A 23,628-nucleotide genomic window follows, 5' to 3' on the forward strand; every position below is an offset into this window, starting at 1 on the left:
AGGAAGTCATGTGATGAACGTGGGTGTCGCATCAGAATGAGTCAAAAGATGTGAGTGGGATCTTGACACAAAGTTTTACATGTTTAATAAGTTGAATCTGAAGGATCTCTGGTGAGGTGAGGACAGATGTTTGATGACCCTTTCTGCTTTTCACACTGAGTTGGAGTGGTTTCTGACCAACACTATTAAGTGACACTTCCAGGTGTTCATGATTAGCATTTTTAAAACAATCATTTTATAGAGATTATGCTTACAAAAAGCTGAGCCGTTTGGATGGTTGCTAAGTGGTTGCCAGGGTGTTGCTATGTGGTTGCTAGGGCATTGCTATGAAGTTGCTAGGTTGTTCAGGGTGGGTGCTAGGGGATTGTTTGGGTGTTCTGGATGGTTGCTAAGAGATTGCTAAGCAGTTATGGTGTTCTGGAAGGTTTCTAGGTGGTTGCTAAGGTGTTGCTAGGTAGTTGCTGAAGTGTTCTGGGTGGTTGCTCTGCAATTTCTATGGTACTCTTGAGTGGTTACTAGGCAGATTCTATGGTACCTTGAGTTGTTGCTAGGCTTTTTGCTAGGGTGTTGTGGGTAGTTGCTAGTGTGTTAGGCAGTTGCTAAGGTACTCTGGGTGGTTGCAAGGCTGTTTCTAGGGTGTTCTGGGTGGTTGCTAGGCAGTTTCTAGTGTGTTCTGGGTGGTTGCTAGGCAGTTTCTATGGTACTCTAAGTGGTTTCTAAGCTAGGTTGTTCTGATTGGTTGCTAGGGTGATGCTAGTTTGTTGTCTTGATGTTCTGGATAGTTGCTAGGTGGTAGCTAGGGTGTTCTGGCTGGTTTCTAGGTGGTTGCTAGGGTGATGATAGGCAGCCTTCATGGTACCTTGAGTGGTTGCTAAGGTGTTGTGGGTTGTTAGTTACTAGGGTGTTAGGCAGTTGCTAAGGTGCTCTAGGTGGTTGCTAGGCTGTTTCTAGGGTGTTCTGCATGGTTGCTAGGGTGTTGCTAGGCAGTTGCTGAAGTGTTCTGGGTTGTTGCTCTGTAGTTTCTATGGTACTCTTGAGTGGTTTCTAGGTTGTTCTGATTGGTTGCTAGGGTGTTGCAAGTCAGTTGTTTTGGCATTCTGGATAGTTGCTAGTTCTTAGGTAGGGTGTTCTGGCTGGTTTCTAGGTGGTTGCTAGGCAGTTTCTATGGTACTTTGAGTGGTTGCTAGGGTGTTGTGGGTGGTTGCTAGGAGGTTGAGGGTAATTGCTAGGTTGTTAGGCAGTTGGGTGGTTGCTAGGGTGCTGCTAAGCAGTTGATAGGGTTTTATGGGTAAAAATGTGTATTCACTCATTTCTGTAACTTTTAACACTTATGCATTTGTATGACACTTTCATCCAATGCAACTTATATTGCAAATAAGGTTTATATTTTAATCAGTTCATGCGTCACCTGGGAATCGAACCCATGACCTTTATGTTGTGAGCGCAAGGATCTACTTTTTGAGCTACAGGAATGTGTTAATATTATTGATTAAATCTAAAAGGACAGTACAGTAATGTAATCTAAAATATTTCCAAATAATATTTTACACATTTATAATATTAATATATCACAGTATAAATTAGTTATTTATACATGAAAATATATAGTCTTAGGATAGGGGTCCCTCGACCAAGCATGATTCTGTGTCATCTCAAGATTGAAAACCTACAGATAAACATGCATTCTGATAAACATCTTCTCGGTTGTGAGTTAGTAAGTGCTGCCATGTTACATAATAATTTTGTGGTTGATATGTACACAATCATTATATGGAAAATGTGCCAATTGACGTCATTACTGAAGAATCTCACACAAGCAGAATCTAAACCACTGATGCGCGCGCACGCTCACACTTCCTCCATCAGAGCATCGATGAGCTGTTCTGCAAGTTTAACAATAGAAAGAAAAGAGAGAGAGAGAGAGATGAGTAAGAACAGACCGCAGAGCGTTCCTGGAGCAAAACGCGTCTAAACGGGCACTGAAGTGAAGTTGCCAACAGGTTAGATCTCTATTTTCTGTTTGGTCATATTTATAAATGTCTTTAAAATCTAAGTTGAATGGGGAGAGGCCTTAAAAACATCATAAAACTACTTTGTTGTGGAGTAAACTCATTCAAACCTTTGATTTATGTGGGAAAACTTTTAAGTAGCCCTCAGATTATTTGTTTTGATGTGTCTGACTGACTTCAGTCAAGGGTTCAATGGACTCAACAATGAATCGGTTCATACCATTTTAAATTAGGTTATTCACACTTTTAAATTAATTGCTGTTCAGTCTAATATTGTGCCGTACATATACCTATTAAACACTTAATGCGATTATAAAAACAACATAAAGCGTATTTTGAGTGTTTGTACGAGATGATAAATAATTTCACCCCCCTACGGAAACAAAAGTGATTCGGTCCTAGTAACGCAAACGAATTGTTCATTTGAACCGATTCTTTTTGATGATTCAGAACCCACTCACAGAGAGCGAGTGTAAAGAGGAGTTGGTTTAAACGCTACGCGTCCAAACGAACCGATTCGAACTGATTCGGATCTCTAGACGTTCGTTACTCATTAGAAGTTTCTGTGTACTTCAGTCCAGCGCGAGAAGCGGTGAGTTACGCTTATTTACTTCATTTATTAATGACCAACAGAAACTCTTTCGAGTTTGTTTAAGCGATAGAAGAGAAAACATCGAGATAAAGTTTAGATGAGTTTGAGAGCTTGAGCGAATCAATCAGATTTGTTACTTCGACAGGTGTAAACACAATAAATAACCGGAGTTCCGTATCATAATCAGGTTTTCACATGTTTAGTGTTTACAAAATGAAACACGACATTTGAAACCTGGAGATTTCAGAATATCCTATTACAAAATATGATTTAGTGATACTACATATTCATGTGGAACTTACTACCATGGTATTATCAAATAAACATGATTCTGCCATTGAACATGGTAAAACCATGGTACTTTTTGCTTCCTTTTTTTTTTAATTTCTTTTTTTTTTTGTCCTTAACCCAAACTGATTGATTCATTTGGGTTAGGCACATAAATTCATCTAGGTTTTCAAAGTCACAGATTTGCACTGAATTTAAATGGGAATCTGATATTTATGGGAATGACATCAGAATCCAATTAATCTGAAATGTGAACGGGTGCGATTGTGCTTTAAATGAATTCAGTTGTCATGCGATGAACAGAACGAAGCCATTGTGTCGCTGGTCCAGAGGAATTCTCTTTGTGTTTGGTTGAATGAATGTTTGTTGTTTTAGGATTTTTGGAAGTGGTGCTGCTCTTTTACTATTATAAAACCCCTTTAGAAATCAGTTTTCATTCCTTCACAAAGTCCTGGAGATCTTTCAGCGCAACACGACTGCATTGTTCTTCTCTAGTTCCAGATGTGCAATCTGATCTCATTGTACGGTCTGTTTTTAGTTCGGACTTCGGCACACAATGAGTCTGTGTTATATAAATCTCCCTCTTTTGGACGTGTTTCAAATTACGTATTAGTCCCCTCGAGGGTCGTATCCCTTCACTACAGCTCCCCACACCCATCGTCCGGATGTCTCACACACCCACCCTTCTCACTGCCGTCAGTTCAACATTTACATTAATGCATTTGGATGATGCTAAGTGATTTACATTGTACACATAGTGGTGAGCAGGAGATGAGAGTCTCATTTAAACATGAATGTACTGCAATATCCTTTGTTTTGTTTACAACTTCAAAAAATGTTGATGTCGCAAAGTTCATTATGAAATGCCTTGCAAGTTCAGGAATTCAGTTGGTGTTTATAAACAAAGAATAAAAAGCAGGGCTGGACAATGAGGATGGCGTAAACAACGCTCGGGACAAAAGACGGTACTGTGATGCATGTGTTTTTAAGCCTTTCCAACTTAAACATTCGGACGCGAGAGAGAACTCAGTGTGGTACTCGAGCGCTGTGTGAGAACACAGACCTCTTGAGCGTATTTACAAAACTGTCAAAAGTATCCCCACAGTCTGTTATGACTTACTGTTATGAACATAAACAGTAGAGAAATAAAACGATATATTGGATCCGTGCAGCTCTTAAAGTGACAGCAGCCTAATAAACCTCCTGCTGTGTTTTTAATGTTAATCAAACTACAAAAACTGCTCTTGACTGAATAATTTTTTTTGTAACATTAATAAGGATTAATCGATATTTAATTTATATAGTAAAGACTGAAGTGTTTTTAAATTTGATTTATTTTCTCTACCTGAAAACTACTTGAAATCTATTTCATTTTATTTATTTATTTATTTGTGCTATTGCTCGTAATTTGATTTGTTCTTATTTTATTGCTGACAGTCTTTAACAATATTTAAAATTTTAATGAGTAGTTTTTGGTGTCAGTCTTATTTATGTATCAAAAACAATGAAACAATAACTATGCCTATTTTATTTTATTTATTTATTATGTTTTTTAACCACTTGCCAACCACGCCAGTAGAAAAATCTTTAGCATGTTTGCAGTAGGAGTTTGTGGTTGATAACGGGTTTTAAGGAGTCATGAGATGAGAAGTCAAATTTGCCTTGATCTTTTGACATATAAGAGGTCTTTGTACCATTAAAACATCCTACGACTTTATAACTTGCAATTGTGAGTCAGAATTGAGAGTTGTAATAGGAATTGTGAGAAATAAAGTCAGAATTGTGAGAAACAAACTTGTAATTGCAAGTTCTAAAGTCCGAATTGTGAGGGAAAGAAAGTAATTGTGACTTTTTATCTCACTATTCTGACTTTTTTCTTGCAATTTGAGTATATCTTAAATATCTGACATTATTTTTATTTTTGATTCAAGCTTCCATAAGACACTCTCTCTCTCTCTCTCTCTGTGTGTGTGTGTGTGTGTGTGTGTGTGTGTGTGTGTGTAATGCGATCATCTCTCTGAGCGTTTGCAATCTTCAGTGGAAAGGTTTTGAAATGTCTTCTGACCACAGGCTGATGTTGGTGATGTCAGTGCCAGGAAAACACACCTCCACCCACTGCACACACTCTCTGGTTCTCCTTTTCCTCAGTGTTTCCAACACTTTGTGCCTGTACCTCATTATACACTCAAGGAAAATCTAAATTAAGGATATTAAGATATCTTTAATACTTCTTGAGTTACAGGCATGCAAACTTCAGGCATAAACCACAAGAAGTGCTTTTTGCCATTTTTGAACCGTCGCTGTTGGCATATAATGAAACAAAGATTGCTAAAGTCAGCAGATTTTACTAACAGACCCCAATCTCTGTGTAAAAATACCATCTAGGGCTGCACGATTTATCGCGATTAAACCGCATGCGATTTGGCAAAGGCTGTGATTATTTCATGCACAACTTATCAGAGCCGTAGTAAATGTAAATGTAGTAAATGCTTCTCCATCTGAAAGCCGTGCGATAAATCGTGCAGCCCTGCTGCCATCTTTCTAAAGTCATTTTTACCCCCCTGTAATTTGGCTCCAAATCTCAAGTGAAAATGGTCACTTTTGACCCCCTTATTGGATTACTCAGTTACTGTTCATCCATAACATTTAATATGTTGGCTTTCATCACTATTTATGTTCGCCTTTATTCCGGGAGACCTCTAGTTGAGTTGACACGGAATGACTCAATTTTTATTCATTTTTATGTATTTATTTGAATTTTTCACTTTTTTTTTTTTTTTGCTATTTAAAAATTTACTATTTATTGAAATTATAACACTTTTTTGATATGAAAAGTCAAAATTATGACATTACAAAGTCGAAATTAACAGTCAAAATTATGACATTAAAATGTCGAAATTAACAGTCAAAGTTATGACAAAAATTGAAATTGACGTAGAAATTAACAGTCAAGATACTAAATCAAAATTGACAGTCAAAATTTTGAGTCGAATTTGACAGTTGAAATTATTACAGAAAGTCAATTATGACAAAAAATTTGGAATTGACATACTAAGTCAAAATTGCCAAAAAAAATTAAATTATGACAAAAGTCGAAATTATGACAAAATTTGAAATTGACATACTCTTTTACTACTTTTTACTATTTATTGAAATTTTTACATGCTGTCATATTTGACGTAAAGTCAAAATTATGACAGAAAGTCAGTCGATTATAAAATTTAAAAAAAAAATTGACATGTCAAAAATGTTAAAAAGCCAAAATTATGACATAATAAATCAAAATTGACAGTCAAAATTTTGAGTCGAATTTGACAGTTGAAATTATTACAGAAAGTCAATTCAAAGTCAAAATTGCCAAAAAATTGAAATTGACAAAAGTCGAAATTATGACATACTCTTTTACTACTTTTTACTATTTATTGAATTTTTTACATGCTGTCATATTTGACGTAAAGTCAAAATTATGATGCAAAGTCAAAAATATGACTCGTCAAAATTGACAAAGTCGATTATGATAAAATTTTTGTAAAAATTGACATGTCAAAAAGGTTAAAAAGCCAAAATTGTGACATAATAAATCAAAATTGGCAGTCGAAATTGACAAAAAGTTGAAATGATGACATACTAAATCAAAACTGACAGTCAAAACTGACAAAAAAAATTGAAATTATGATGTACTAAGTCGAAATTATGACAGGCAAAAATTATGACAACATTTGAAATGGACAATCGAAATTGACAAAAAGTCGAAATTATGACAGTCAAAAGTTGAAATTATGAGATTCAAAAATGATTTTTTTTATATTATGACATACTAAATTGAAATTATGACAAAAAGTCAAAATTATGACAAATAATTAGAAATTACAAGTCAAAATTGAAATTTACATACCATGTCAAAATTATGACTTAATATTTCATAATTATGACTTAAATGTTACAATTATGACACACTAATTTTGACTTTCTATGTCATAATTATGATGTCATAATTAAGGCTTGCTTTTTGTTTTGTTTTGTTTTTCTTCCATTGAGTTAAACAGGTTATACAGAACATTATGTGGATCAGATTCCTTCAAAAGCCTGTAACCATCGTTTAAAACGAGGCCTTTCCAAGTGTTGCGCAATTCAGACATATTTTTAATTGAAGCTAGTCAGGTTTGTAGCTGCTGTGAATCTCATAAATAACGCTTTGATAAACCAGCAAATAATAAAACATGTTAATGAGCTATCTTCACTAATCTACACAGTTTCCTGCAGCAGGATGATGTTCTGGTTAACACTCGGCATCAGCTGCTCAACACACTGAATCATCGGCATCAGCGCAGTCGTTTATTGTTTGTGACCCACAGGCTGATAAAGAGTTGTTTCTGTAGGCAGACACGCCTTCAGATCTCCGCGTCAGACAGGTTCAAACACGATAAGAGTTCATTCACTGACATTCTTTCTGTTGGTGTTGTTCAGCAGCAGAATGACGGGCGGCGCGATCAGGCAGGAGTTTCCTCTGGAGCGTCCGTGAGAGGAGCAGAAATCATGGCCGGCAGGGTCAATTTTTACTCGGATCTGGTCACTGATATAGAGTGAGTGACTTTGTTCTGTATTTACTTTGTCATCAGCACTTCCTGTGAGATCTGAGTATGACTTTGTGCTTTGGAACGTATAGGTGCTCTTCAAACGGTAGTGTGCTAGAATTATACAGATAGAAGTGTAATCGTCTTTCTTTCTGAATGTAGACTATATCTGTCATGTGATGTGCCAGCTGTTTTTGTGTCTTTGTGATTCAGTCTTTCAGCTTTCAGTCAGTGTTCATGTCATGTTTTTGTCTTTCAATGCTTCAAGCAGTGCATTGTTTATGATATATTCCTGTTTTAACTGATTAAAAATGGATTAAAATGTTAAATAAATTAGTGTTCAAAAGTTTGGTTTGGGGTCAGTAAGATTTTTTTTTTAAAGAAATTAATACTTTTATTCAGCAAAGATGCATTAAACTGATCAAAAGTGACAGTAAAGACATTTATAATGTTACAAAAGATTTTATTTTAAATAAATGCTGTTCTTTTGAACTTTCTATTCATCAAAGAATCCTGAAAAATAAAATGTATCACAGTTTCAACAAAAATATGACTGTTTTCAACACCGATAATAATCATAAATGTTTCTTGAGAAGCAAATCATCATATCAGAATGATTTCTGAAGGATCATGTGACACTGAAGACTGGAGTAATGATGCTGAAAATTCAGCTTTGATCACTGGATATAAATTACACTTTACTATATATTCACAAAGAAAACAGCTGATTTACATTATAATAATATTTCACAATTTTTACTGTATTTTTGATTAAATAAATTTAGCTTTGATCACAGGAATAAATTACACTTTACTATATATTCACATAGAAAACAGCTGATTTACATTATAATAATATTTCACATTTTTTTCTGTATTTTTGATTAAATAAATTCAGCTTTGATCACAGGAACAAATTACAATTTAATATATATTCACATAGAAAACGGCTGATTTACATTGTAAAAATATTTTGTGATTTTTACTGTTTTGAATCAAATAAATTCAGGTTTGATCACAGGAATAAATTACACTTTACTATATATTCACATAGAAAACAGCTGTTTTACATTATAATAATATTTCACAATTTGTACTGTGTTTTTGATCAAATAAATGCAGCTTTGGTGATCAGAAGAGACTCTTTCAGAAACATTAAAAAATCTTACTGACCCCAAACTGTCCATTGTTTGTGATTTGTGTGTTTTTGCGCATCAGAAGTCCAGCTGATGAAGATGGGGTTCATGATTCATTCAGTCAGCTGATTGAGGAACAGTGTCATGACCTTCATGATGACTTTCAACCTGACTTTCATGATGCCATAGAGATGACCTCGCTGGACCCGGAGGAGGAGAGCGGAGGTCAGATCACACACTGCAGCCTATTCTGACTAAAAACCGCCAGTTTCAACACACTACTAACTAACTTAACCAGGCCCCGCCCCTTTATTCTGCGCATTAATTATTTAAATGAGGAAGAAAATTCAAGATGGAGGCGTTTCAGTGATATAGAGAATAATTTCAGAGCTTTTTCATGCTCAAACAGCAACATTACACACTAAGGACAGATGAAGATGTAATAAAGCTCAACAGGTCCTCTTTAATCTGTGTTTGTGTCTCAGATGACATCATGCATCTGGAGGGTCCAGCGTACCATCGGTCTGACAGCGAGGTGCCGCAGCAGACGGATCATTTGATAGGAGATCGCTGGTCATCTGACACACTGAAAGTCCTGTCCTCGATGCCCAGCCGCACCATTGGTCAGTCTGCATTGAGAATGTGTTTGTGATTCAGACACTTTCATCTTGGTTTCTGCTGAGAAACATCAAATGGTGTTTGTTATGAGTGAAATCTGCTTTCCTGGTTCTGACTTCCTGTACAGCTTGTATCTTTTCCTCTTGATCGCTTCAGTTTAAGATTGGTCTGTGTCTGTGTCTGCAGGTCGCAGTCGAGGAGCGATCATCTCTCAGTATTACAACCGCACCATGCAGCTGCGCAGACGCAGGCAGAGCAGACCCTCCATACAACACTTCCCTCGGTCTGCGCGTCCCAGCATACGCGGTTACCGCGTGGAAACGGACGGAGCCGATTTTGAGGAGGAGGAAGGTGAAAACACTGAAGCCCAAAGTTTGGAATAATTATGATTTTTTAAAATTGTTTTTGAAAGAGTCTCTTCTGCGTTTATTGCATTTATTTGATAAAAAATACAGTAAAAATAGTGAAATATTATTATAATGTAAATCAGCTGTTTTCTATGTGAATGTATAGTAAAGTGTAATTTATTCCTGTGATCAAAGATGAATTTATTTGATCAAAAATACAGTAAAAATAGTGAAACATTATTATCATGTAAATCAGCTGTTTTCTATGTGAATAAATAGTGAAGTGTAATTTATATCCAGTGATCAAAGCTGAATTTATTTAATCAAAAATACAGTAAAAATAGTGAAATATTATTATAATGTAAATCAGCTGTTTTCTATGTGAATAAATAGTGAAGTATAATTTATATCCAGTGATCAAAGCTGAATTTATTTGATCAAAAATACAGTAAAAATAATGAAATATTATTATAATGTAAAATAACTGTTTTCTATGTGAATATATAGTAAAGTGTAATTTATTCCTGTGATCAAAGATGAATTTTCAGCATCATTACTCCATTCTTCAGTGTCACATGATCCTTCAGAAATCATTCTAATATGATTTACTGCTCAAGAAACATTTATGATTATCAATGTTGAAAACAGTTACATATTTTTGTTGAAACTGATTATCTTTGATGAACAAAGTTCAAAATATATCCTAAATATTTTTACTGATCAGTTTACATCAAATTATTGTGTCCTTACTCAATAAAAGTTTTAAATTTCACAGAAATAAGAAGCAGCACAACTCTTTTCAACATTAATAATAATCATAAATGTTTCTTGAGCAGCAAATCATAATATTAGAATGATTTCTGAAGGATCATGTGACACTGAAGACTGGAGTAATGATGCTGAAAATTCAGCTTTGATCACAGAAATAAATTACACTTTACTATATATTCACATAGAAAACAGCTGATTTACACTGGAATAATATTTCACAATTTTTACTGTATTTTTGATTAAATAAATGTAGCTTTGATCACAGGAATAAATTACATTTTACTATTTACATAAAAACATCCGTTTTAAATTGTAATAATATTTTGTGATTTTTACTGTATTTTTGATCAAATAAATGCAGCTTTGATCACATGAATAAATTACATTTTACTATATATTCACATAGAAAATAGTTAATTTAAATTGTAAAAACATTTCACAATTTGTACTGTATTTTTGATCAAATAAAGCAGCTTTGGTGAGCAGAAGAGACTCTTTCAAAAACATTACAAATCTTAATTATTCCAAACATTTGACCAATAATGTGTGATCCCCAAATCATGTTTTCTATGTCATGCTCATCTTGTACACTGACTCTGTGTGTAGATAATAAGAGGGAGCGTTTAGTGAATAATCTGCAGAATCTGTCAGCGAATGATCGTGTGCGCATGTTGAGAGCGATGCCACTGAGTCTCGCTGAGAAGAAAGAGCTCAGGTAAATACACACATCCTATGACAATACGACACCACCTGCATCTGTTCAACAGAACTGTGTTCTTAATGTCACAGCGCTACCGCAAAATATTTATTCGAGAGTCTGTAGTCTGAATAGAATGTGATGCAACACAAACTTACATTTTTATGCATTTCACAGACGCTTTTATCCAAAAGAGGAACAAAAGCAATATTTGTAATATACAAAATAATGCAAAGGCATTAAAACTCAACTTCTAAGAACTGGTTCTGTTTAATGAATTGGTTAAAAAGACTCATTTGTGTAATGAATCACTTAATGAATCACTTCATGAATCACTCCAAGCCTTGTTGTAATAAATGGTGCAAAAAAACATTAAATTATGCTTTAAAACCAGTATTGTTTTGCTTGGTGCAATTTATCATTATTGCAAAGACTGACTCGTGGGAAACATTTCTGTTTCCTAAAATCTTGTTCCTCTTCTGACACTGTGTTTTTCAGGATGTTGGTGTTGAATAAAGCCGAACACTCTCTGTCTCAGAGTCAGATTCCCTGCTGCAGTCAGCTCAAGTATTACATCATCATTGTGAGTCCATAACACGCTCATGACATCATCACGCATCATGACAGGGATTTGTGGGTATGATCAGAACAGCAACATTACACACTAAAGACTGATGGACATGGGAAAAAAGCAGAATAGGTGCTCTTTAAAGGGTTAGTTCCCCCAAAAATGAAAATAATGTCATTTATTACTCATCTTATCATTCATCTTCAGAACACAAATTAAGATATTTTTGGTGAAATTCAATGGCCCAGTGAGGCCTGAGCAATGACATTTCCTCTCTCAAGATCCATTAATGTACTAAAAACATATTTAAATCAGTTCATGTGAGTACAGTGGTTCAATATTAATATTATAAAGCCACGAGTGTTTTTGGTGCGCCAAAAAAACAAAATAACGACTTATATAGTGATGGCCGATTTCAAAACACTGCTTCAGGAAGCTTCGGGGCGTTATGAATCAGTGTGTCGAATCAGTGGTTCGGAGCGCCAAAGTCACATGATTTCAGCAGTTTGATGAACGAAGGTCTTACGGGTGTGGAACGACATGAGCGTGAGTAATTAATGACGGGAATTTCATTTTTGGGTGAACTAACCCTTTAAACAGAAGTGTACTATATTTATAAAAAGCAGTAGTGCTCTTGAGTTTGTTTCAGAATGTAGTTTATATCTGTCATGTGGTGTGTCAGCTGTTATTGTGTCTTTGTAATTAAATCTTTCAGACTTCAGTCAGTGTGTGAGTGTGTGTGTGTGTGTGCAGTCATGCAGATCAGGGTTTTTCCAGCAGTTTCATGCTCTTGCAGCACAGGCGTCTAGTGAAGTGTGTCAAAGAACAATCATGTGCCTTTTGTTTTGAAGGCTTTATTTTTACTCGTCTGTATCAGACATGCAGATGCAGATGAACTTTAGTATGGAATCTAATAATATACTTTCAGTTTAGTTTTAGTGTTGCTTTATTGCCATGACGCACAACTGAACAAGTGAGATATGGTGCAAATGGATCAACAAAAAGGACTCAGTGAAGGAAGTAAATCCAATTAAACAGATCATTAAGAAGATGAATATTACAACTAAATATGCAAAATAATAGCATCAGCATAAATTTAGAGATTTTTTTGTGTGTTTGAGTTTCTTAATTAGAGGAACCATATTGTGATTTTCTTCTTCCTGATTTTTCTGTCCTAAAAGTGTACGGGCGTCAGAAACCGTAAATTGTAGAGACCCCAAAATTGGTAGAATGCTCCCAATTGTGCACGGCTACTCAGATGCACAGACACACACCCGTCCGACACTAGGTGGCGCTATAAGGCAATTTTAATTTTGGACCTTAACTTTGGAACCCTAAGGGCTACAAACAAAATTCTTTTCCCCCCTGAATTCCCCTGATTTTCTTTAAAAACCTCCTAGGTCCGATCTTCATCAAAATAGTCTCACAATGCTGACAAAAAGTCGTCAAAACAACTTTGATCCGTCAAAGAATTGCAAAGATATTAGTTAATTAATTGGTGAGGCAATGCCCATTTTTACCTGTTGATCTATATCTGCTGAATGCAATGTTCAAGCTTAACGAAACTTGACACACAAAGACAACAGGACATTCTGAGGACGCACACCAAATTTCGTAAAATTCCGCCAATAGAGGGCGCTACAATTATTAAAAAAGTGTATAACTCCTCAACCGTATGATCCATGAAGTTGAAAATTGGTATGCATCTTCATTGGTGGACGTTCTAACATATCCTCTAATATGACAAAAACATGGCTGTCAGCAGCCAATCAGCTAATCTGAATGGCCTACCATTACAAAATTGGATATATTTGTGCATTGTATGAAAAATATATTTATTTGCCAAATTTTGGACCTCAGCTCTATGTTTTAGCTAATAACTCCACAACCATGTGTGACAGAATCATTTTTCTTTTTGGGGTCTCTATGATTTATGGTCTCTGACGCCAATTCACTTTTAGGGCAGAAAAATAAGGAGGGAAAAGAAGAATATCGGTAAAAACACAAAAGGGTTCCCTAATAACATTATGCAAAACGGTAGAATCAGCAATCATTTTATTTATTAGCTTGTTTTAGTACAGAAAGATGAGCAAAATGAAAAATGTTGCCTTGGCAGCTAGCTGAAATAAAATAAACGAGTTAATCTGTGTTGTAAGTTGGTTTAATGGTTTAAGTCTGTCTGTCTGTCAGGCGGTGAGACACGGATGGTACGGCTGGATGTCGTTCCTGTCCTCGCTGCAGTTGTGGCAAACGGCTCTGAAGTGTGTCGGCGGTCGCTTCGGGACGGGCGTTCTGTCGTATTTCATCTTCCTCCGAACGCTCCTCTTCTTCAACGTCTTCCTGTTCCTGGTCACGGGTTTGTTTCTGGTGGTTCCTCAGGCCGTGCTTCCGGATCCGGACCAGAACACCAGCGTCAGTAGCACCTGGGGGTTGGAGGTGCTGACGGGCACTGTAAGTTCATAAACATACACGCGCTTATACATTTAAATATTCTTCACCCACAAACGTGAATCTTTAACTTCATTATACAATGTGGAACAAACATTACCAGACAAAAGTTTGGAATAATTAAAATGTTTTTGAATGAAGTCTCTTCTGCTCACCGCAGCTGCATTTATTTGATCAAAAATACAGTAAAAATTGTAAAATATTTTTACAATGTAAAACTGGTTTCTATGTGAATATATTTAGTAAAGTGTAATTTATTCCTGTGATCAAAGCTGAATTTGTGTCTGTGTTTCTCAGGGTTATTTCTCAGACTCTCTGCTGTATTACGGTTACTACAGTAACCACACACTACAGAGGAAAAGCAGCTGTTATGAGTCCATGACTCCATGTGGGTCTGGACTGTCCTATAACATGCCTCTTTTTTACTTCTTCACCATCGGCGCGGTCTTCTTCGTCACCTGCATCATCCTCGTCTACAGGTGAGTCTCTCCTAAAAACAATTCAATTCACCAGAACAAGTTGGTGCGAAACAGAAGTTGCGCTCGTCTTTTCTTCCTTATTGCGTCATTAAACGGCTTCGTAAACAGGAACAAATGTAGGGCGGGGCTTGATTTTGTCTGTGGGGAATTGATTGGATGGTTGTGGTTTGCTATTGGTGGATCTCATGTGAGTGACAGGTTGCCCCGCCCTCATCATCAGGGAAGAGAAGAGATGCTGCAAGAGGAAGTTATTTAGATTCAAGATTACGAGGAACATGAATTTAAAACAGTAGTGATGTGCACTGTCTAGTGCATTAATGTATTGTACCAGCCAAAAGTTTGGAATTATTGTCATTTTTTTTAATGTTCACCATGGCTGCATTTATTTGATCAAAAATACAGTAAAAATAGTGAAATATTATTATAATGTAAATTAGCTGTTTTCTATGTGAATATATAGTAAAGTGTAATTTATTCCTGTGATCAAAGCTGAATTTTCAGCATCATTACTCCAGTCGTCAGTCATGGTTTCCACAGAAATATAAAGCAGCAAAAACTGCTGTATAACTGTTTTAAACTTCAAATAAAAATCAATATTAATAATTGAGCACCAATAATAATTATTAGATAATTATTGAGTATCAAATCATCATATTAGAATGATTTCTGAAGGATCATGTGACACTGAAGACTGGAGTGTTGATGCTGAAAATATTATTATTATTATTATTATTATTATTATTATTATTTGTTAAATTAAAATTTAATACAAAATTTAATTATTTTCCCAAACATAATTACTAAACAAACTAAAAAGTTTTTATGTGTTAAATATTATTTTTATTTTTGTATATTTTAAATATTTAAAATAAATTTTATTTAATTTTAAAAACATTTTATTTTATTTTAATTATTTCCCCAAACATAAAATTAGAATTTTTTTAATGTATTAATGATTTTTTTTTTGTATATTTTATTTTTTTATTTATTTAAATTTTATTTTAAATTTTGTTTGAAATTTTAATTTAAATATAAACTTCAAATGGTCATGAAGGAAGTAGCTGAAATTTCATTTTTTCTGTCTTTTCATTTTCATAATGTTTTTGATTTATCAAAGTTTTATTAATTTTTTTTACATGTATTAATTTTGAAATAATGTAATAAGAATTCTTGCATTGAGGAGTCGAGCAAGTTTTTATGTATCAATAATTATTAAATAATTGTTGAGTATCAAATCATCATATCAGAATGATTTCTGAAGGATCATGTGACACTGAAGACTGGAGTAATGATGCTGAAAATTCAGCTTTGATCACAGGAATAAATTACACTTTACTATATATTCACATAGAAAACAGCTATTTTACATTGTAATAATATTTCACTATTTCTACTGTATTTTTGATAAAATAAATTCATCCTTAGTGAACAGAAGAGACTCTTTTGTGTTTTTAATGAGTGCTTGTAAATTCCTGAATGAACACAAACCGACTGTGTTTGTATTAATACAGTAACCGTCTTTGAACTCATCTGACTCTCTGTTTCTGTCTTCCAGCATGTCCAAGTCCTTCGGTCAGAGTTTTTGCATCGATAAATCTAAAGGCCTGTTGGCCATAAAGGTGTTTAGCTCGTGGGACTTTAAAGTCAGCAAGAAATCCTCCGTGAAACTCCAGCAAGCGAACATCGGCACACAGCTCAAGGTCAGAACGCACGTGAGTGTATGTACGACACGTACACACACACGTATCACACACTTCAGCTCTGTTATCTGTGTGTGTGTGTAGGAGCTGGTGGCAGAAGTCAACCGCCAAGAGCTGAAGTTTCCCGTTCTCCAGCGACTGTGGCGGCTGTTCGTCCACATGCTGGCGTGGCTCATGTGTTTGGGAAGCACAGTGGGGTGTATGCTGGCTGTGTTCTACTTCTCTGAACACATGCACAATGTACGAGATAAACACACACTTGCACCAGAACGAGTTTGTCTATGTTTGTCTAGAACGAGAGATCTTAGACGTATAATGATTTTGGAGCAGTTTTCATGTCTGTGAAGCCTTCATGTGTTTGTATTTGCAGAAAGACGTCAAAATTCGTTCTGGTTCCCTATCTAACACGAGCTCGTCTGACAGCCTGTTGCTGAAGGAGGCGAGTCTGTTGGCCGTTCCCGTCGTCGTGTCCAGCATTAATCTGCTCCTGCCGGGATTCTTCAACGCCGTGGCCTGGATGGAGGAATATGATTCTCCCAGCGTGCTCAATTACGTCTCCATCAGCAGGTACTGAAAGTGTTTCCTATTCATTTTCTGATCCATGAACCAAACCATCTCTGAGATCAATCACAATTTAGTAATCATAATTTCTTTTTTTCTTTTTTTAACTTCTTTTTCTAAACACCAAAGAGCCATGAAGGAAGTGGCTAAAATGTATTAAAGTTTTGTTTTTGTTTTTTTTTGTTTTTTTTTCATATTAATGTTTTAATTAAAACATATATTTTATTTTTGTATTAATAATATACATTTTAATTTAAAAAAAATTGTTTTTCATTTTAAATTTCATTTTTATTATTAAATTATCTTATTTTTCAAAGCATTTTTACTGCAGTGATGTAAACACTATTTTAAAAAAGTAAATTTTAACATCTCAATAATTTTCCTAAAATTAAATAATTATTTAGTGTATTAAATAATTATTTTTATTTGTGTCTGTTAAATTTGATATATATATATATATATATATCAAATTTAATAGAATTATTATTTTTAATTTAATTTTTTTATTTTGTATTAAATTTTAATTTAATTATTTTTCCAAACATCAAATTAAGTTTTTTAACAAATTAAATATATATATATATATATATATATATATATATATATATATTAAATATTATTATTATTATTATTATTATCATTTGTTAAATTAAAATTTAATACAATTTGTTTTATTTTCCCAAACATCAAATTAAAAAGTTATGTATTAAATATTATTTTTATAAAAAAAAAATATTTTAATTTTTAAATAACATAATTTTATTTCATTATTTTATTATTATTTTTTTTAAATTTAAAAATAATAATAATTTAAAATGTTGTATTAAATTTTAATTTAATTCTTTCCCCAAACATCAAATTTGAAAATGTATTACATTTGTTTTGGTGTGTGTGTCTATATATATATATATATATATATATATATATATATATATATATATATATATATATATATATATATATATATTTTTTTAATTTTTTTGTTTGAAATTTTAAATATAAACTTCAAATGGTCATGAAGGAAGTAGCTGAAATTTCATTTCTGTCTTTTCATTTTCATAATGTTTTTAATTTATCAAAGTTTTAATTTTTTTATACATGTATTAATTTTGAAATAATGTAATAAGAATTCTTGCATTGAGGAGTCGAGCAAGTTTTTGCAGTGCGATGATGTAAAAGCTAAAAAATGTCTGTTACATGTAAAAATCTGTTTCTACATGGAGATTTTACCAGGATTTTACCTGATTGACCATCTAACTTTATGTGTGGTTAAACGAGTCTCTGATGCGTCTGACAGGAACCTGCTGTTGAAAGCGAGCGTGTTGGGAGTGCTGTGCTACCATTGGCTGGGCCGCGTGGCATCGAAACCTGAGAGACTGGGCTTACAGGTGAGGCCGCGTCCTCTCACAGTGTGTTTTCCTCCGTATCCTGTTGGTTTCTGATGGCGGTATTGTTGTCGCAGTGCTGGGAGAGTTTCGTGGGGCAGGAACTGTACCGTTTCCTCGTGATGGACTTCATCTTCATGCTGCTGGACACTTTCTTTGGAGAGTTTCTGTGGAGGTGAGCGGCGGATGATACATTGTTGCTTCTGACAATTAAAAAAATGAATCGCACTGAAATCATTTGTGTTGTGTGTTTCTCTCTGTCAGGTTGTTTTCTCAGAAAGCGCTGAAGAGGAAGAGGAAACCCGTGTTTGATATCGCGCGGAACGTTCTGGAGCTCATCTATGGACAGACTCTGGCCTGGTAACCTCATCCATCATTACCTGAACTTGATTCTGAAGACGTTTTGACTGTAACGTGATGTAATGATATAACACGTGTGTGTGTGTGTGTGTGTGTGTGTGTGTGTGTGTGTGTAGGTTGGGCGTGTTGTTCTCACCTCTCCTTCCTGTGGTTCAGATCATTAAACTGCTGTTTCTCTTCTACATGAAGAAGGTTTGTTTGTCTGCTCACAATCATGTGTTTGTTTAGACATTGTGTGTGTCGTTCTTCTGTATGGAGGGATTTAAGAGACTACGTTAAAAAATGTGCACTGAAATTATTAATGAAATTAATAAATAAAAGTACAATGAAATGGAATCAAAAATAAATAAAACATAAAAATACATTTATTTTTTATCACATATTATTTCCTTCTTGCATCCTTCCCCCCCCCCCCCATTTTTGCGTTAAATAAATGTATTTTATTTATTTATTTATAGTTACGTATAATTTTACTTTTATTTCTCACCATTCAGTGATACACTTGAAAATTCCATTTATTTTATTTTTTTAATACTGTTTTAATGTTGTTTTTTACATAAAAAAATAATGTACTTTATTTATTTATGCTTACATTTAATTTATTGCAACATTCCATTATGTTTTTAAAAATGCCATATCATATTTTTATTTTATTTATTTAGCATGTAAATACTTTTGGAGACACTGTTTTACTATTTTCTTTATTTTCTATATTTTTTAAATTAATTTTTATTAGGGTTAGGAGGACTGCTTGCTTGATTACATTTAATTTTACTTTTTTTATTTATTTTTTTATTTTATTTTTTTCCTTGATTAATTTGAAAAATTCCATTAAATATTAATTTAATTTATTTATTTAATGTTCAATTTTTCCATACTTTTGGAAACAGATTGACTGTTTTTATATTTTACATGAAAAGTATTTATTTATTTATTCATTCATGCATAAATTAGGGTTAGGGTTGCATGTTTTCTCACATGTCCTTTTACTTTTTATTTTATTCATTTATTTATTGCAACATTACATGATGTATTTGAACATGTAATTTATATTCATTTTATTTATGTAATGCACTCATCACAATTGAAATCATAAAAGAGCTCCATGTTTATTTCACTACAACAAATAACCCATAAAGCAGTGCAGGAACACCTTTTGAGCAATGACTCAAAGGAATCATTTGCGAAGCGATTCACTAGAATGATTCTGACTCCTCTGTGATTGTGTTGTTTGTCACAGGTCAGTCTGATGATGAACTGTCAGGCGTCGGGGAAGCCGTGGCGCGCCTCTCAGATGACCACCATCTTCATCACGCTGCTGTGCTTCCCGTCGTTCCTGGGCGCCGCCGTGTGTGTGACGTACACCATGTGGACGTGAGTGTTTTCACCATCGCTGTGCTGTTTCTCATGGGGCGTCTGGAAAAGCACCTCAGTGATGAAACTCATTCAGATGGCGATTAATTCACGGTTGAAGAGCAAGTTGTGTGTTCCGACTAAACACTCTGCTGGGAATTTTTATGCGGATGTTGGCAGAAAAACACTGATATTCTGGATTCGGGCAGCAATAAAATCAATGACAAGCTCCTGAAAATGTTGAAATGACCTTACGACCCCATGAGAAACAATTACCGTCCGAATACAGTGCATTAGATCCACTTTTACAGCTGAGCTGGTTCTGGAAGTATTTTTCCATTTGTTTTTTCCATAGGGATTTTAAAAAGTCTTTGTTCAAGAGTTAACTGAACAAATCACATCTGAAGCAAAAAAGAATTAGAAAATTGAACAAAAAGACAAGAAATGTAAGGGAAAGAACTACAATCCCATGAAGCATTGCGAAAACGATGGAGAAATATAAATCTACTTGTATACAAATGTTGATATATATATATATAGTACAGTCCAAAAGTTTGGAACCACTAAGATTTTTAATGTTTTTAAAAGAAGTTTCGTCTGCTCACCAAGGCTACATTTATTTAATTAAAAATACAGTAAAAAACAGTAATATTGTGAAATATTATTACAATTTAAAATAACTGTTTTCTATTTAAATATATTTCACAAAGTAATTTATTCCTGTGATGCAAAGCTGAATTTTCAGCATCGTTACTCCAGTCTTCAGTGTCACATGATCCTTCAGAAATCATTCTAATATGATGATTTGCTGCTCAATAAACATTTATGATTATTTTCAATGTTGAAAACAGTTGTGTACTTTTTTTTCAGGATTCCTTGATGAATAGAAAGTTCAAAAGAACAGCATTTATCTGAAATACAAAGCTTCTGTAGCATTATACACTACCGTTCAAAAGTTTGGGGTCAGTAAGAATTTTTATTTTTATTTTTTTGAAAAGAAATTAAAGAAATGAATACTTTTATTCAGCAAGGATGCATTAAATCAATCAAAAGTGGCAGTAAAGACATTTATAATGTTACAAAAGATTAGATTTCAGATAAACACTGTTCTTTTGAACTTTCTATTCATCAAATAATCCTGAAAAAAAATATTGTACACAAATATTTTGTACAATTGTACACATTAAATGTTTCTTGAGCAGCAGATCAGCATATTAGAATGATTTCTGAAGGATCATGTGACACTGAAGACTGGAGTAACGATGCTGAAAATTCAGCTTTGATCACAGGAATAAATTACTTTGTGAAATATATTCAAATAGAAAACAGTTATTTTAAATTGTAATAATATTTCACAATATTACTGTTTTTACTGTATTTTTAATTAAATAAATGTAGCCTTGGTGAGCAGACGAAACTTCTTTTAAAAACATAAAAAATCTTAGTGGTTCCAAACTTTTGGACTGTATATATATATATATATATATATATATATATATATATATATATATATATATAAATTGTGTTAAATGAGAAAAGCATCAAACAAAATTTGACTTGACATTTTATTTGATTCAACATAGAATTTATTACACAAACATTTAGGCTTCAACGGCCATGAAGGTGAGTAAATGATAACAGAATTTTCATTTTTTGGGTGAATTATACCTTTAATGGGTTTTTAATTAATATGGAAAATGATTTTTTTTTTTTAATGAAATGATAATCTAAGTAAGAAAATAAAACTGCCAGTAGATGGCGGTAAATGTCTAAATGAGTAAGTCATTGAATCATTCATTCATTCGATTTGTTCAAACAGCTGATTCATTCAGGAATGAAGTAAATGGCTCTCTTTATGAATGGATCATTGAATCAATGATTCAACCAATTGATTTGTTCAAACATCTGATTCATTCAGAAACAAAACACCAATTGGAGACGCAAAAACAGTCTAAAATATAACAGAATATTAACTTCTTTACTGAACTGTTGTATAAAATCAGTGTCACATTTGCACTCATGATATTCGGGACGAAAACAGCACTCATGTGATATTGCTTAATTATATCATATGATATAAATATGAGACAAAAACTCATACAGGGGCATTTTTGCCCTGATATCTTGAATTTTAGGATCATTCTAACTGCGTTTGATAGGCTCCGTCACTCATGCTCTGTCTGTCACATGGATGTCTCAGGATGAAGCCGTCGGACGGCTGCGGTCCGTTCCGCGGTCTGAGGACCATGTTCCAGGCCGGGAAGCGGTGGGTGCAGCAGCTGGCGGAGGTGAACCCCAAACTGTCCTGGCTCGTCTCGGCTCACACGTACCTGGTGGAGAACCCGTTCTTCCTCTTCCTGTGCGCCGGCATCTTCCTGTGAGTTCTCAGCTTTGTCTCAGGAGTTTCTCCTCAAAAGGAAAGTTAACAGATGCAAACGAATCATCCAGTGAGAGTGAATCATTTGAGACTCCAGCGAAACTCTCCATTTAATTTTTAAGAAACAGTCCAGATATGAAAGAGATCTCGTTGATTTTTGAGTGGTGTTGTTCTGTGTGTTTGTGTAGGATAGTGATTTACTTCCACAGTCAGGTGGTCGACGGTCAGCGGAAGATCATCGAACTCCTTCAGGAACAGATTGAGAATGTGAGGCAAAAGAATCAAATGATTATGTAACAATAGAATCATCTGTATGTAGCAGTGTGACATCACTTCCTGTTCCCGTTCATTCAGGAGGGCGAGGATAAAAAGTTTCTCATCACGCGGCTGCAGGACATCCATGAACGGAAGCGTGTCGTCTCACCGCGCCGCGTCCGAGGAGCCAGCGAGGTACAGAATCACTGAAAAGATTCGAATTCAGTTCAGGGAGTCACAATCCAGTTCTGAAATGAATCCTTGGTTAAAGTGAAAGTGATTCAGTGCCAGATTAAAATGTGTTTATTATCCTTCACCAAAACTAAAACTATTACAAACATTTTTTAAGTTGAAATAAAATGATGATCGAATCACTTTTATTAGATTTTTACTCTTTGGCGAGTGTTTTAGAGTTTGTTTGCATCTGGTTTCAGGATTCCAGTTATTCCTGACGCTCTCCACGAACTGACGGAGACGCTGAGCCGTTCCTGCGGATGTGGAGCCGTACGAACCGACCGGACGCGCTTCTGCGCACGACTCTCGTAGAAACCGCTGGAGTCCATCATGACCCACATGATGATGATCAGAGCACCTGATGGTCAGATTCTCACACTCATGGTTTCTCAGTTGGTTTCTAGTAAATCTGTGGAAGTTTTACATTGGTGATGGTGTTTTCTTGCCGTCTTTATTATCAAGACACTTTTAACTTTACTGTGAAATGTGGACATATTTAATATTGACCGTTCCACTGCCCTGCCGCTCTCGGAGACTGGACCTTCCGTTTTATGTACTGTGATATTACTGAACCACTTTTAAAATAAACATTTTTATTATGAATAAACTTTGCCTTCTTATTTATTTTGATTCTGTTATGCATGTCTGAAACAACTTATGAAGATAGAATGATAGAACGAATGATAGAACAAATGATAGAATGATAGATATAGATAGATAGATGTATAGATAGAACGATAGACAGATAGATAGATACTGTAGATAGAACGATAGATGTATAGATAGATAGAACGATAGATATAGAACGAATGATAGATAGATAGAACGAATGATAGAATTATAGATAGATATAGATAGGTGTATAGATAGATAGAT

The 23,628-nt window shown here is 34.4% G+C and overlaps 1 protein-coding gene across 6 annotated transcripts; it reads left to right on the forward strand.

The window, feature by feature from the left end:
• Positions 1–91: 91 nt before the first annotated feature.
• Positions 92–23,359, forward strand: tmc6b (transmembrane channel-like 6b). Of its 6 annotated transcripts, none has more exons than XM_048173708.1 (21): positions 92–116; positions 7,357–7,472; positions 8,682–8,824; positions 9,085–9,222; positions 9,404–9,568; positions 10,942–11,050; positions 11,531–11,615; positions 13,791–14,051; positions 14,346–14,527; positions 16,083–16,227; positions 16,312–16,467; positions 16,598–16,794; positions 18,086–18,176; positions 18,251–18,348; positions 18,438–18,533; positions 18,650–18,725; positions 19,774–19,907; positions 22,087–22,263; positions 22,452–22,530; positions 22,618–22,713; positions 22,953–23,359. In XM_048173708.1, the coding sequence occupies exons 2-21, from the start codon at positions 7,426–7,428 to the stop codon at positions 22,968–22,970; spliced, it is 2,493 nt and encodes an 830-aa protein (XP_048029665.1). In that variant the 5' UTR covers positions 92–116; positions 7,357–7,425; the 3' UTR covers positions 22,971–23,359. The 6 variants fall into 6 exon arrangements, with proteins under 6 accessions (XP_048029665.1, XP_048029666.1, XP_048029661.1 ...); XM_048173709.1 differs by having other exon boundaries at positions 95–116; positions 7,360–7,472; XM_048173704.1 differs by lacking the exon at positions 92–116 and adding an exon at positions 1,839–2,000.
• The last annotated feature ends 269 nt before the right edge of the window (positions 23,360–23,628 follow it).

This window comes from Megalobrama amblycephala, linkage group LG21 (genome assembly GCF_018812025.1).
Source record: "Megalobrama amblycephala isolate DHTTF-2021 linkage group LG21, ASM1881202v1, whole genome shotgun sequence".
Taxonomy (NCBI): domain Eukaryota; kingdom Metazoa; phylum Chordata; class Actinopteri; order Cypriniformes; family Xenocyprididae; genus Megalobrama; species Megalobrama amblycephala.